General features: G+C 40.7%; 1 protein-coding gene across 1 annotated transcript; it reads left to right on the top strand.

Annotated features, from left to right (window-relative positions):
* The first annotated feature begins 727 nt into the window (after nucleotides 1–727).
* Nucleotides 728–9,133, top strand: EIF2S3 (eukaryotic translation initiation factor 2 subunit gamma). The gene is made up of 12 exons (XM_053457268.1): nucleotides 728–823; nucleotides 3,026–3,089; nucleotides 4,095–4,222; nucleotides 4,459–4,580; nucleotides 4,785–4,879; nucleotides 5,115–5,273; nucleotides 5,571–5,705; nucleotides 6,001–6,095; nucleotides 6,635–6,779; nucleotides 7,106–7,275; nucleotides 7,450–7,622; nucleotides 8,936–9,133. Exons 1-12 carry the CDS (start codon nucleotides 755–757, stop codon nucleotides 8,997–8,999), a joined length of 1,419 nt encoding a protein of 472 aa, XP_053313243.1. The 5' UTR covers nucleotides 728–754; the 3' UTR covers nucleotides 9,000–9,133.
* The last annotated feature ends 5,236 nt before the right edge of the window (nucleotides 9,134–14,369 follow it).

The following is a 14,369-nucleotide window of genomic DNA, read 5'->3' as shown; positions in this document are numbered from 1 at the left end:
GTTAAAGGCTCATATGATTGCTGGAGTGCCCTTTTAAAAGATCTTCGAAATTGGGGTGCATTGAATGGTTCATCAGTTGCACTCTTTGGCTTACATAGCTGACTTGGTCCATTGTTTAATGTACTTTATCTTAGACTAAATGGAACATTGTATGTCACCTAAATTACTCAATTTCTTATAGGATTTTCCCAGCATGAAGCTGCAATTTTGTGGATGGAGTGTTTCGTCGATACCAACATAGAATGCTATGAAAGGTTAAAAATAAGCTTTTGGGACCTCAAGGATCTCGTCTTCAATATTCACACAAACGATACAATAATGGTGGGGGCGTTCTACTAATAAATGAAAGGCACAGGCGATCACATTTATTGGGTTGGGATTGCATCATGCTAAAGGGCGGATCCGCGAGCTATTAGCTCACTGCCGTGAAGGGAACACTTCCTGTTGACCCTCCATCAACCCGTTCTATTCAAACGGATATCGAGCGAAAGGCTATGGGCTAAATGAATGAGCGTCCGCTATGCCTCATTGGCGACACGCTATAATTCGGCAGTGAAAGAGTGAATATTCTGCAAACCTGTCCCTGGGCGGGTCGATGAGTTTCTTTTGACCAATCGTCTATTAAGTTGCATGTGGAAGTAGTAAGGGGGGGAAAAACCTAGGTCGAGGCGTGGAACGCAGCGTGTCCCGGAAGAGTCTGCATTGAGTATTGCGGGTCTGCCTCTAGACAGCGAGCAACTTCCTTTTTACCAAGATGGCGGGCGACGAGCCGGGAGTCACTCTAGGCCAGCCTCATTTATCCAGGCAGGATTTGGCTACCTTGGTAAGTCTTGTTAGCCCGTTATCACATTTCAATTCACCCGGCTTCTACGGAGTGTGTATCTGCCTTCCGTGTGATGCGAGGGGTGAAGGAAATGTCGGTCTCCGGCTTAATGCTGACGGTTTATCTTTAGCCTTCTGCGCTGCGAGCACTACGAGCTCTGCGCTCTCTCATTGGCTTGTTACAGCCGTTCCCCGCTCGTCCCATGTGCTCTTGGGGTTTTTCGCTGCTGATATAACTGATGGGCGCGCAAACATTCGGCCTATTATACCCCCAGCCGCCCTGAGGTGTTGGTTCGGATACAACTACCCTGCCCATTCGTGCCCCTTCCACAGCGAGCGTACGTTTTATATACGTTTCCGTTATACGTCCCACATTCGTTGTCTCTACAGTACGTTCATGCACTGGTATCTATCTACTGTTTCCATCTCTACAGCTGATCCTGCCTCAGCCATGCTAAGGCACCATATAGTGCTTATGTATAACATAATGTTTTTTAGTGGTGTAGAACACACGCACATATATATGTATATAATTAGCAATTTTTGGATTAAAAACTATATATGGCTTAACCTTGGTACCACCACCTTCTACTGAAAAATAAAAATGGCAGCCAGTGCATCTAGTCTCTCTTTTTGCTGGCCGGATGGCAGGCTTGTTCAGACCTTGGCGCTGTTCTGCTGTGGGTCACGTTCTAGTGAAATAACAATAAAGGTACTTCTATCTCGCCGGTGACATCTAGTAGCACAGGGCTGGATTAGGAAGTACAGTTAGATATCTCCATTTAATTTCTTCAGACTCTACTTGAGGTGAGTATTTTGGCATACCCTTAGAAACATTAAGTTCATTCACTGAGACATTATAAGAGTATAAGACACTGTGGAACGTGAAGCAAATAATGATGAGCTTGATGAATCCGTCCAAACCCAACGACATCCATCGTTCTGTATAAGGAGGCATCCGCAGCATCGGTGCTACCATATGGGTCGCTTTCCCCTACCTCTTACCCCGCTGGCCGATGGAACATGGGTGGTCGGCTAATGCTGTGCTAAAGATGTGGAAGAAGAGAAATATCCAACTGAAACAGAATTTGGAGACCGATACGAACCATTTGGCCCATCTAGGCTGCCCATTGAGTCCTTGGTCTTGTCTTAGATCCAGAACCGCTTAATGCCTGTCCCATGTATCTGACAAAAATGACCATCAGGCTCCAGAGTACCAGGCAATTATATATTATATAATTATTTATATATAGAGTGCCAACTGATTCCATAACGTAGTCTGGAGTGAAAATGAATGGGAACGTTAAATTTGGCACTATACAATAACACAAACACGTGCAGACTGAGAAGAATGTCATTGAGGCAGGGTTGTCACAGCTAGGAAGTGTCTGAGAAATGTAGCGCATACAAGATAAATGTGCTCCTTCTTTAGCCTTGGCATTTTTGTGTATGGTTGTAACCCTACACAATAAGTGTGTCATCGTTGATACTTTCAGCTCCCACATTAGTCTCCCAGCCTGAAATACTTACGGAACCAGCAGGTCTAAAAGGATTGAGTTTACGGTTCTACCCTTGATCTTGCCTGGGCTTTGCTGCCTATTCTGTAAAGTTATTGGGGTGCTCTGTATGCTTTTGCTTACGGTTGTCGGCGGCCGATGTTTTCTTCTGGGTGACCTGTGTCTACTTTGTGCTGACTTTGCAATGTCTGATACTTGCACCCACCAGCAACTTTCCATTCGTTGTGCCCTAGCATGTGTGGATGCAGTTCTGTGTGATATAAAGAACTGTCTGTCTTGAGCAAACGTTGATATTAACCCAGTTTATGTCACTCCTTTACTCGGTCTATATAGTCAAAACTGGTGTTCGACAGCTTATTACGCTAGACGCGATGTTGGTTCTTAGACAAGTTTTCTCTTCTTATGACATTGAGTCATCCATTTAAAGCCAGCTTCTGTGCCCTTGGCATAGGGACATTCTCTAGGCAGAACAGCTTAAATGTATGCATTCTGGTATTGAAGTCGTTTTATATTTGAGGAGCTAAAGATCTGAGTGGTAAATTTCAATACAAAATCCCTTCTATTACTAATGCTTGAATCTTAAACAAAAAGTACGTCATACATTCTGTTTAGTAACCCTTTGCATTTCAATGTCCTCGTTATATGTATTTACTAAGTAACCTGTTTTTGTTTTGTCTTAAATATAGGATGTTTCCAAGCTGACACCTCTTTCCCAAGAAATCATCAGCCGACAAGCGACAATTAATATAGGTAAGTTGAGTGGGGCTTTCCTTTTGCATGCAAAGAACCCTTTTTGGTTTATGGAATCATAAAGCATCAACCCGTATAATTGAAGTAATTGTGGATCGTTGGACAGCAGCTTTTACACGCCAGATGTTGATGAATTTCACCTCGTATTGATAGACAGTATATTTTGGTAACAGCTGTAGAGCCATCGGTTGCGTGGCCGCCATGAATCTATTTTTAAATACAGATGACATGTTTTCCTGTTCGCTGTGTGCACCATTTTAACTCTCTGCCATCTGGATCTACTTCGCCATATACTTGCTGTGCTTGCTATGTTGTGTTGTCCAGTGAGTGTGTATAGTGCATTACTGGATTACTGAATGTGTTTGCATTGCTGCTCGTATGCAGAGACTTTATACAAGAATCTGATGACTCTACAAACTCTTTTTGGAATGGTGTCCTAGCTGTAATCAGTTGTTCAAATGCCAAGCACAAAATTCATCATTTTCTCCTGCAAGAGTCTTGTATTTGGAGCATTAAATGTGATTTGAGAAAATCTCATCTACAGTCTTCAACTTTATGTTCCACCAAGAACCTCAGCAAGACTAGCAATTTCGCTGTGCACACTTATGCTACTGATTCTATTCAGATTAAGGGCTGTTAGCAATTTGCATTTTAAGACTTCTAACATGATTCAGACATCTGTGTGCATTCGTGAAGTATTGTATTACTTTCTTTAAGTCTGTTCAGTCAACCTGTGATCAGGAAATACTATGAGGAAAAGTGATCTCGTGCTGCATTCTAGAATGATGATCTATTATCTGGACCAATATCTAGTAATGTGTCAAAGGGAAAAATCTAATTGAAAGCTATTTTTAAATTCAAAACTAGCACTGTTGCGATTCACACTCTGCATTCATAGAGAAACATCGGTGCTCATACCTCCTGATAGAAGCATTTTACTTTTACAAGGTCCTAGTGGCGTAAGAGTTTGGTGACGTTTTTCACTATGTGCTTTTTCTTGTCTAGGCACGATTGGGCATGTAGCTCATGGTAAATCCACAGTAGTCAAAGCCATATCTGGTGTGCACACTGTCCGATTTAAGAATGAACTGGAGAGAAATATTACCATCAAGCTGGGATATGCCAATGCCAAGGTACATTTTAATTCTTTGCACCCAAATGTATGTTTTGTTTCTAATAAATTCTGCATTCTCTTGGACACCCTATAGCTCACGTTATAGTAGACATTGCATTAAATTAAGACCATGTGCCAGAAATACATTGTGAGCGTATTCAAGCAGTTCATTATTGAAATATTGCTGCTGACCGTTTCCCCTTAAGCGTTATTTTAATGTTAATTGTGCTTCATGATGTTTCTTTTATGTTTCAGATCTACAAACTTGATGATCCCAGTTGTTCCCGGCCGGAATGCTATCGCTCCTGTGGCAGCAGTACGCCAGATGAATTTCCGACAGACATACCAAACACCAAGGGCAACTTCAAATTAGTCAGGTAACTGTGTGTTTTTTTTCTTCTTCTTCTACGATCCATGCAAAAACAAATGGTTAATTAGTTTCATTTATGTTGGGGGGGTTGTATTTGATGAAAGGTGCATAAGATGTGGGATCATACTGTTTACGAATGACTTGTTTTACTACACATTGAATGAAACAAAAATGTTCACACCGACTACAACTTATTTCTTTTGTTTGACAGACATGTATCATTTGTGGATTGCCCAGGTCACGACATTTTGATGGCTACCATGTTGAACGGCGCAGCTGTTATGGACGCAGCCTTATTGTTAATAGGTGAATTCGATCAGGCTGTCTATTTTATTTTGCTGTTACGTAGGCTTCTCTTAGCACTGTTTTCTTTTCTCATAGTATTTTGTCAACCAAGAAGTTATCTGATTGCAGAACTATCTTTTGCAGTAAAATTGATCGAATTTTCTATGTTCAAAATGTGCTTTTATGAGCACTGTTATACTTAATACTGATTTTGTGTGTGTCATATAATAATACGGTAACATTTACTGGTTTCCAGCTGGCAATGAATCCTGTCCACAGCCCCAGACCTCCGAACATTTGGCTGCTATCGAAATCATGAAACTCAAGCACATCCTTATTTTACAAAACAAGATTGATTTGGTAAAGGAGAGTCAGGCAAAGGAGCAGTATGAGCAGATCCTTGCATTTGTACAAGGTATGGTTGAATAAATCAAGAATTTCTATTCCAAAAAGCCTATGACCGATGGTGCCTACTGTTTTTACACAGCTGATTTATAGGGACATTAAATCACGCTTTAAGTGGTTCTTAGGTAGGCAAGTACTTTGTAAGACCAGCTTCTGTACGATTTTGCTTCTGTAGTTTTAATGGATGGGTGGGACTTAACTTCAGGCCGTTACAGCACAAAATTGCTTGTTATAAAAGTAGGGAGTGCGTTGTCGGGGCCGGGTTTTGTTCTGACTGATGTGTGACTCTTGTGGATATCTGTTACAGGTACCGTAGCAGAGGGAGCGCCTATCATTCCAATCTCTGCTCAGCTCAAGTACAATATCGAGGTAGTTTGTGAATACATTGTAAAGAAGATCCCTGTGCCTCTTCGAGACTTTACATCTGAACCAAGGCTTATTGGTAAGTGAATAAAAAATATATTTTGCAAGATGTTTATAATTTATAAGAGTGCATATGCTTTGCAAGCCAGCCTTGAAGCTAAATGTAAAGTAAAATCATATCATTTGGTGTTATCCAGCGATCTAAAGCGTTTTGGGTAAACATTTATAATACAGAATGTGTGCATGTTGGCTCAGTCTCTGCAACTTAAATCCAGTAAGGTCCTGGGATTTATTTATGTATATTTTTTATGGATTGTAAGTGTCTTCCGTGGTATCTGACCTGATAAATTTGTATGGGTTGTTTTCAATTCCAGTTATCCGATCGTTTGATGTCAACAAGCCAGGGTGTGAAGTTGATGACCTTAAAGGTGGTGTTGCTGGTGGTAGTATTCTAAAAGGCGTATTAAAGGTATGCATGTTAAGCGCTCACATTGACTGTGATTGTTAGATTTAAAAAGATTGCCCAAGTGGTTCTCTTTTTTATTCTTCTATTTTTCCTCCCCACAGTTCCTTTCTGAAAATAAAAAAAGATTAAACCGTATTTTTTCTTTATTTTGGTTATAATTTAGGGATGTTGGTTTAGACTAGGCAGAGATGTAAGTGACCTCGTTTAGGCCCAAGGACAAATATTTGACAGCAGTTGTCTGATACTTTAACCTGAGCTTTTAGCCCTCTCCACTGCTGTCGTTAAACTGACAAGAGGTGCGATGCATGCTCAAATATACCCCAAATATAATGTGGCTTTTCTATGCAGAAGTGCCCCGACCTATATATATAAAAAAAAGGCTACTTATAAGGCTATAGAACCTACGGGATTGTTTTTTTTTTAAATGCAGGTAAATGTACAAGCCGTTAGCTAGATTTCAGCATGAACTGTGGTATTGTGGATTTTTGGTTCTGTGGTTATGCCGTACAGTGTTAAAATTGGAGTACTTAATCTTGTTGCAGGTGGGGCAGGAAATTGAAGTTCGGCCTGGTATTGTCTCCAAAGACAGTGAAGGAAAACTCATGTGCAAGCCAATCTTTTCCAAAATTGTATCTTTGTTTGCTGAACACAATGATCTACAGTATGCTGCTCCTGGAGGCCTTATCGGTAAGAAGTGTTGCCTTTAACATGCGCATAGTTTTACACTGTGAGCTTTTTTACATTTAAATAGTGTCACACAATATGATCAGCTACACGGATACCTATGATAGAGATGAGGTGAAACTTCATCACCAGGAATCCCTTTATAATGCGTTTTATGGTTGAAAGGGTTATTGTCTCCTTGCAGGTAACCCTGCCACTGTTCATACTAAATATGTGGCCTAGAATGCAATTAATGCACAGATTTGCTATGTACTAAGAACAAGGACAAACCTTTTGGTTCACCGGTTATTTTATAAACTACTGTTTTGTGTGTGTTTTTTTTCTATCAGGTGTAGGCACCAAGATTGATCCAACCTTGTGTCGAGCAGATCGTATGGTTGGACAAGTCCTCGGGGCTGTTGGTGCTCTGCCTGAAATCTTCACAGAGCTCGAAATCTCCTACTTTCTTCTACGACGACTGTTAGGAGTACGTACAGAAGGAGACAAAAAAGCAGCAAAGGTTGGTGCATTGTGCTTTCTGCTCTTAATTCAACCTAGCCTTGAATGTCTTTTTTTTGTGTGTGTCTTATACTGACTTAGTATTGTCTAACTAGACTGTAAGAAGGATAATAGAAATCTCATGTTTGTGGAATTATGTATAGAAAATATCGTTTTCCTCTTACTGTATTTTTAGGTGCAAAAGCTGTCTAAGAACGAAGTGCTGATGGTGAACATTGGCTCTCTTTCTACTGGAGGCCGTGTCAGTGCCGTGAAAGCTGATTTAGGGAAAATAGTGCTTACAAATCCAGTATGCACAGAAGTAGGAGAGAAAATAGCTCTTAGCAGAAGAGTTGAAAAGCATTGGAGGTGAGATCACCCCTTTCTAGAGCATAAAATTGTGCAGAATCCGTTTCAGATTTTTGAATAATACCATCTTTTTAAGTTGATCTTTACAGATGCAAACACTCTGCTTTTAAAATGGATTTCAAAATAGGCATGTCTCATCACAAATGTTAGTTCTATACACTAAATCCATGTAATATTATTTACAGATAAAAATATGTAATGTATCTATTAAAAACCTAACTTAAGTGAATACCAAGGAGAAGGATGTTAAGACACCTTTTTCTCAAGGTCTCTGTAATGTATTCCCTCTCCGTTGTGCTGACTCTTGATTGGTTGAGGCAGCCTTTGTATAGGATGGTAAACCTAAGGTAACTTTAGGACAGGAAATTGTTTAGATAACGCTCAGTGTGTTGGATCTGCCACAGGTAACAGCTTTCATGTCGCTACAACATCTTTCTCTTTCGCTACAAGGAACGTTAGGCTGTCTGTTGACAGCCTGGACTCTCCCCTGTCAGCAGAAGCCAGCATCATATGTAATGCGTTAGCATTACTCCGTACTCCGTTATATAAGTGTTGCCTGATCATGTAATCGGACATTCCCCTTCTTGTAGGTGTCAATACTGACACTCACTAGATGTTTGGGAGTGACTCAGCAGGGTCTTTCAAGCTATGGCGATGGGGACCTACTTGCTGATCAGTGTGATCAGGACGGACCAATCACGGGGAGGAGAGGGAGAAACAAAGTTCCTTTTACAAAAAATGGAAACAGAAAAATGAAATATAAATAAAGGGATCTCAGGCCATACTGCATAGAGAGCAAATGTTACTTTTTTTTGTATAAATAAGTGCTACAATATCCCTTAGCCCTACGACTACAAAAAAATTTATGTATAAAAAAATCACTACCTTATACATTAATATTAATATATAGGGTAAAATGTATGGATGTGACTCTTTTAGACATATAAAAAAACAAACCTGTATGCATATTAGTGTAATCAGAATGTGTTGTCGAATGTAAGTTGGGTCATTGTTCAGCTCCGGCACCTACTGTGCTTTTGGTTTATGTACGGTATCTCTAATTTAAAAGACACTACATGTCCTGAACAAAACTATGTATAATTTGTCTGGGTTCATCAAATATGGTAAATGCTGAACTTGGTAAAAATGGCAAAAAAAAAGCCCTGGTTCGGAAGTGGTTGTTTTTTTGTTTGTTTTTTTTTTGTTAGGGTTTTTTTTTTGCGTCTGAAACACTGGGCAGAAGGGTTCTGTGAATTTAGGATGTATTTAAACATATTCTTGTAATATACTTAATAACTCATTTCTTTCTGTAGGTTGATTGGCTGGGGACAAATAAGAAGAGGTGTTACAATCAAGCCGACAGTGGATGATGACTAAACATAGCAAAAATGACACATTTGCTTTTCTTATTAAATAAATGCCATTTTATTCATTCTTCCTGAAGGAACAGCGGCCTTCAGGAATTTTTCCACCAGTGAATGAATGTCAAAAATAAACTTTAAAAGACCAAATTCTTTTTCCATCTTTTGTTTCTTCTTAAATTATATAAGATTACTGTGTATACAGCAATTCTTTTTTTTTTTAAGGCAGATAACCTACTAAGTACTAGGTTATAACTATCCTTCTTGGTATACAGTCCATTATTGCAGTTATTATACTTATCATTAGGCTTTCTATTTTAATAAACATTTTAGTGCAGTGATTTCAAACCATAATTATACGTGGAAACCTTTTTGTGTTTTTCTTTTGTCTTTGAAAACTATTTGGAAAGAGAAGTCATTAAATCGAAGTCGACCCCAAACCTCCTTGTAGCCTGCTGACTTTCTTCTGCACCATGAAGACAACTTCTGACTGGGCTTTTCCAAAAAATAGATGGATGTACCAGGATCCAGCTGTCTTCTGCCAATGCTGAGCTGATGGCACTGCTGGACGTTTTCCGTTTGTGAAGGGAAGGAAGCATGATGTCTTTCCTCTGCCTGCGTCTACAGTCCACAAAATTGCCTGTTTTTGTGCTTCAAAAGAGCTTAGACAGAAAATCTGGAAACCTGTCTGCTTTGAAATTTCTGTCTTAGGTACATTGCTGATGCAGTATAACTACCTTGTCTTTTTGCTGTGTTCAGTCTTGCCATGGTCTGTGCAGGGCCGGACTGGCCCACCGGGATACTGGCCGACAGACCAACATTCAAAGCGTGTGCGGCCACAAAGTTCGAAACAGCCGCTGCATGGCTGCGAGCGGGATTGAAAGCGGCTGCCGTGCGGCAGGCTGCTGGCGCTTAATGCTCTTCGTCCCACAATAGACAAGAGTGCGCTTGGGCATCACAATAACCAATACAAAAGTGGTCGGGGCATCAATACACAAGGGAGGGGGTTAGTTGGGGCATCACATAAATCAATGCTAGGAGGCAATACACAAGGGTGTGGGGGAATAAATGCACAAAGGGGGCAATAAACAAGGTTGTGTTGTGGGGGGAAGACAGTAATCAATATTAAAGGGGGACCTGGCTGGGGCATCAATAAACAAGGGGACAAAAATAAAATAGGGGGAGTTAATGACAAAGCAGTGTAGAAAATATTTTTTTTATGCTTCAGCGTGGCAGAGCCTTTCCTGGTGTGTATTTGGGTGTCTGTCTGGCAGAGCCTGTCCTGGTGTGTGTGTTTTGGTGTCAGTGTGGCAGAGACTGTCCTGGTGTGTGTGTTTTGGTGTCGGTGTGGCAGAGCCTGTCCTGGTGTGTGGGTTTGGGTGTCAGTGTGGCAGAGCCTGCCCTGACTGCACAGACCAGTCAGGGTTCCCATGCTGACCCCTGTCTACTGCCAAAAGGCCTACAATGGGCACATAAGCATAAGAACTGGACCATGGAGCAATGGAAGAAGGTGGTCTGGACTGATGAATCGTGTTTTACATCATGTGGATGGCTGGGTGCATCGATTTCCTGGAGAACATTTGGCACAAGGATGCATCCAAGGAGGCCCCACCTCACAACTTACAGGACTTAAAGGATCTGCTTGTAACGTCTTGGTGCAGATACCACAGTACACCTTCAGATGTCTAGTGGAATCCATGCCTCGATGGCTCAGGGCTGTTTTGGCAGCAAAAGAGGGACCTTGTTTAGGCAGGTGGTCATAATGTTATGGATGATCGGTGTACCTGACTTAATGTGCAGAATATAAAACTTAATTAGGAAGGCTCTCATCCCAAGCCCTTCAATATTCTCCTAATAACAAACTATAGGTATATATAGATTTTTATTTTCAGTTGTCGAATAAAATATTAAATAAAAAGTATATAAGTCATACAACTTGTCTTCTTGGGAGATAAATGTTACCAGATGACCAGACAATGATTACAATTTGGAATCTTCATTTAAGCCCAGTGGTTGTAAGACTTCCAGGATTTAGATATTTCTCCCCCTTTTGGTTTTTTTTTGTTTTTCTTTATTATTTTATGTTTTTGTGTTTTTTTCTTCTTCTTCTTTAAACCTATACTTTTTAACCTACTTATCCTATTTCCATCCGCTCTTCCCTCAGCCTTTTCAACTCTTGTTTTGTCGACTCTCTTCCCCCCTACCCCCAATTTCAGCATCAGGATATAAAATTGTCATCAGGACTCAAAAATGGTTTAAACCCCGAGTGCCACATAGGGTTATAGGTAGATCCACTATAAAAGTAAAAACTTCACCCTGCATCTCACTGCATGCATAAAGACTATATGTGAGCACTGTTTTGAGCAGTAAGATAGCAGCTAGACCAGAACAAGCAGGTATCAGCATGCTTTTGGAGGGGCACATTACTGTGCTGGGTCTTATAATATGATGTCATAAATATGATGTGAATTGTGTGCATAGCCAGTCTGCATCAGCATAACCTATAACGACATGCCAGCTCCTCTTCCTGTTTCCTTGTAATTGCCAGGCCTGTTTTCAGCTAAGCTGCTGCTGTTTGTAGCAGTAATGCTGAATCTTTTCCAGGTTTAAAGAAGAATCTAATAAAACATACATGTAATCTCCATTATCCTTCCTTAGAATGCAAGACAACTTTACCAGACTTGAATAAATGTTTCTACAGTGACACTAGAGTATGGCTGGCAAGTATTGTAATGGGCATTGGGTGCCCTTCTTTACATCAACCTAGACAGGACTAGTTGGTTTGCTACATTAAGATGTTGGGGCACAGCCATCTAATGGAGCAAACCCCTAAAGCTTTTAATCCCCACCCCTACATTCAAGCACCCCACCTCTTTTACTTCCATATTAGCTTAAACCTCTATCCATTGACAAGCAAGTTTCTGTCTAGCGGTGTAAAAAAAGTGGTTCATGAAACAATGGTATCCCCCTGTAGGCCAGCAAAGAGCGCACACACTGCCACACTTGTGATGTGGGGTGACATAACATGTCCCCACTGAGCGACCACCTCCTGACTGCACTGTGAAGCTTCTGCTACACCATCTGGGTCCCCAGAGCTAAAGGAGCCCTAGGCACGTGCTTAGTGCGCCCACTACCTAATGGACAATCTGCCATAATCATGCCCATTTTACCTGAACATTCCTTAGCAAGAGCTTCAGGCGCCATTTCTTCAGTAAAATCACCCTTCATACATTTAGCAATAACATTTGTCGGTACTTTTTACCCGAGGGGGCAACTGAAATAGTAAGATCAAGTTGCACATTTTCATTGTATTGTTTTATTGATCTAATCAAAGGCAGCATTCTTTAGACAAACCATCTGCCATGTAATTTCAGCCAGACCCTTTGTTCCTATCACGTCATTTCTGAGCTATAAATACACAGCTTCATTGGACTTTATTTACTGTACGGCTTGTAGATGTCTATTGTTATTGATTAAGTTTTATGTATTTTATTTCAAACTGGGATGTTTGTTCATTTTCAATTAAACCAAGATACTGTGTTCCATTATGGAAAACAAAAGAATGGTTGGGTCTTGGTCTGTCCTAACGTTCATTGGCAGCAACCTGTCCTCTAGCCTTAAACTATTTTAATTTTTGCCCAAAAGTGGTGATAAAAAGCATTCCTGTCTCCGAGTCAGATTAATCATTAGATAAACCCACATTAATTTATAATAGTGTTCCCATGAATCACCTCATCAGGTAACCTAAGTCTTCTGGAGTCCCTGTCGAGTGTCTTCATGGTGAATCTACTGCGAGGGTAAAATGGTTTCTATAGCAATTCTTCAATATTTTGGTCATCCTGCAGACATACTGAATCACTGTGATGGTAGGAGACCATGCTGACCATCTTCTATAAGTACTTTTTGTATTTCCCACCCCATTTTTCTTGTTTTGAAATCTTGAGATATGGCACACACCACAGCCAACTAATGCGCTCTGTCATTTCTGTTCAGTGTACTTAGTAACAGCCTCACAAAAAGTGGTGGTCCTGTAGCCGAGACCACATAGCTCAGCAAATAACTATCCAAGTATCCAGTGTCCCTCACAAGTTGACACCCAAATCCCGCAGGTTAAGAGTTCCTGGCCTAAACTGAGCAAATGCACCCTACCAGTTGGCTCTTGCCATGTCTTTCCATTCACGCATATAGACTTGGCTCAGTGCCGTGCCAGCTCAATGACCTATGGTTCTATGAACGTCAATGGCACTTGTTCACCTTCTTTTGACCAGTTTGCAAGCTTTGATGGAAACGCCCTACTTAATCCCCAAAAATACACTTCTATAATTGACAGCTGACCTTGTTCATTACAGTATTGGCCATTTCCGAAACATACTTCCAGTGTAGGAGTTTCCCCTATCTTAGTAAGCTTCAGCTAGGTGGCTGGTCCATCCAGCACTCCTAAATTCCCACTTCTGTCAGACCACACAACAAGAATAAGTCGGTCCTTGAGCATCACTTCCTTAATTCCAAGTATACCCTTTCCCTTAATTCCAAGTATACCTGCAGGCACATAAAAAGGGAAGTGGATATATTGGATGTAACAAAACGGGAGTCTTTAGCTGTTGCCTTTTCTTAAGCCAACACTAAAAAAGGTGCAATTACATAAATCTTCTGGGCCTTTGATGTCTGAAGAAAGGATCTAAAAGGTCCAAAAAGCTAACGAGAGTCGTAAAGACTTCATCTCGGTGGTGAATCGCTGTAGATAACAAGGTGAATAGACCACTCGGTGCCTTGAACCACAACACAATAGAGTTGCGCTGGTATGTTTAGAAAAACACTTTTTCACCATTTTCAGTAAAATTCCATGTTTTCCATATCTGAAGTCACATGAATGTCTTATGCTCTCACAGCTTTCGTTTGTTAATATTATTCTGCTTTAATACTATTTACCGGATCCTGATCATGTGACTTCATACCATGCTTAGTTAATCACAATTAACAGGGTTTTCCATATTTACGTACACTTGCATATTTTATAATATTTAATATGAAATGTACAACTTAAATATTAAAGGATATAATACATACACTGTTTTTTTACACAATGCAACTGCAGCAAAGAAATAAATCAAACGAATGTCATTGCTATCAGTGTATAAAATACACAGGCTGGAATATTTCAGAAGCGATCGTGGATTTGAGGGGCGATTTCTGCCGTCCACGTTAACGCGCGTATTATATGTGAGTGATTCTAGTCGAGAGAAGCCACTACCATAAGCGGCTCGCCCTCCGCCCCCGGGTAACTCAGGTCCCGCAATAGGCCCTGGCCTTGGCTCTGTCGTCTACCAGCTCGTCTACTTCGCACTCGGCCTCCCCCTTCCGCATTTTCCTGAGGCTCTGCGGCAGT

This window comes from Spea bombifrons, chromosome 2 (assembly GCF_027358695.1).
Source record: "Spea bombifrons isolate aSpeBom1 chromosome 2, aSpeBom1.2.pri, whole genome shotgun sequence".
Lineage (NCBI taxonomy): Eukaryota > Metazoa > Chordata > Amphibia > Anura > Pelobatidae > Spea > Spea bombifrons.
The sequence above is the reverse complement of the archived record's forward strand: the minus strand, read 5'-3'. Positions and strand labels throughout refer to the sequence as shown.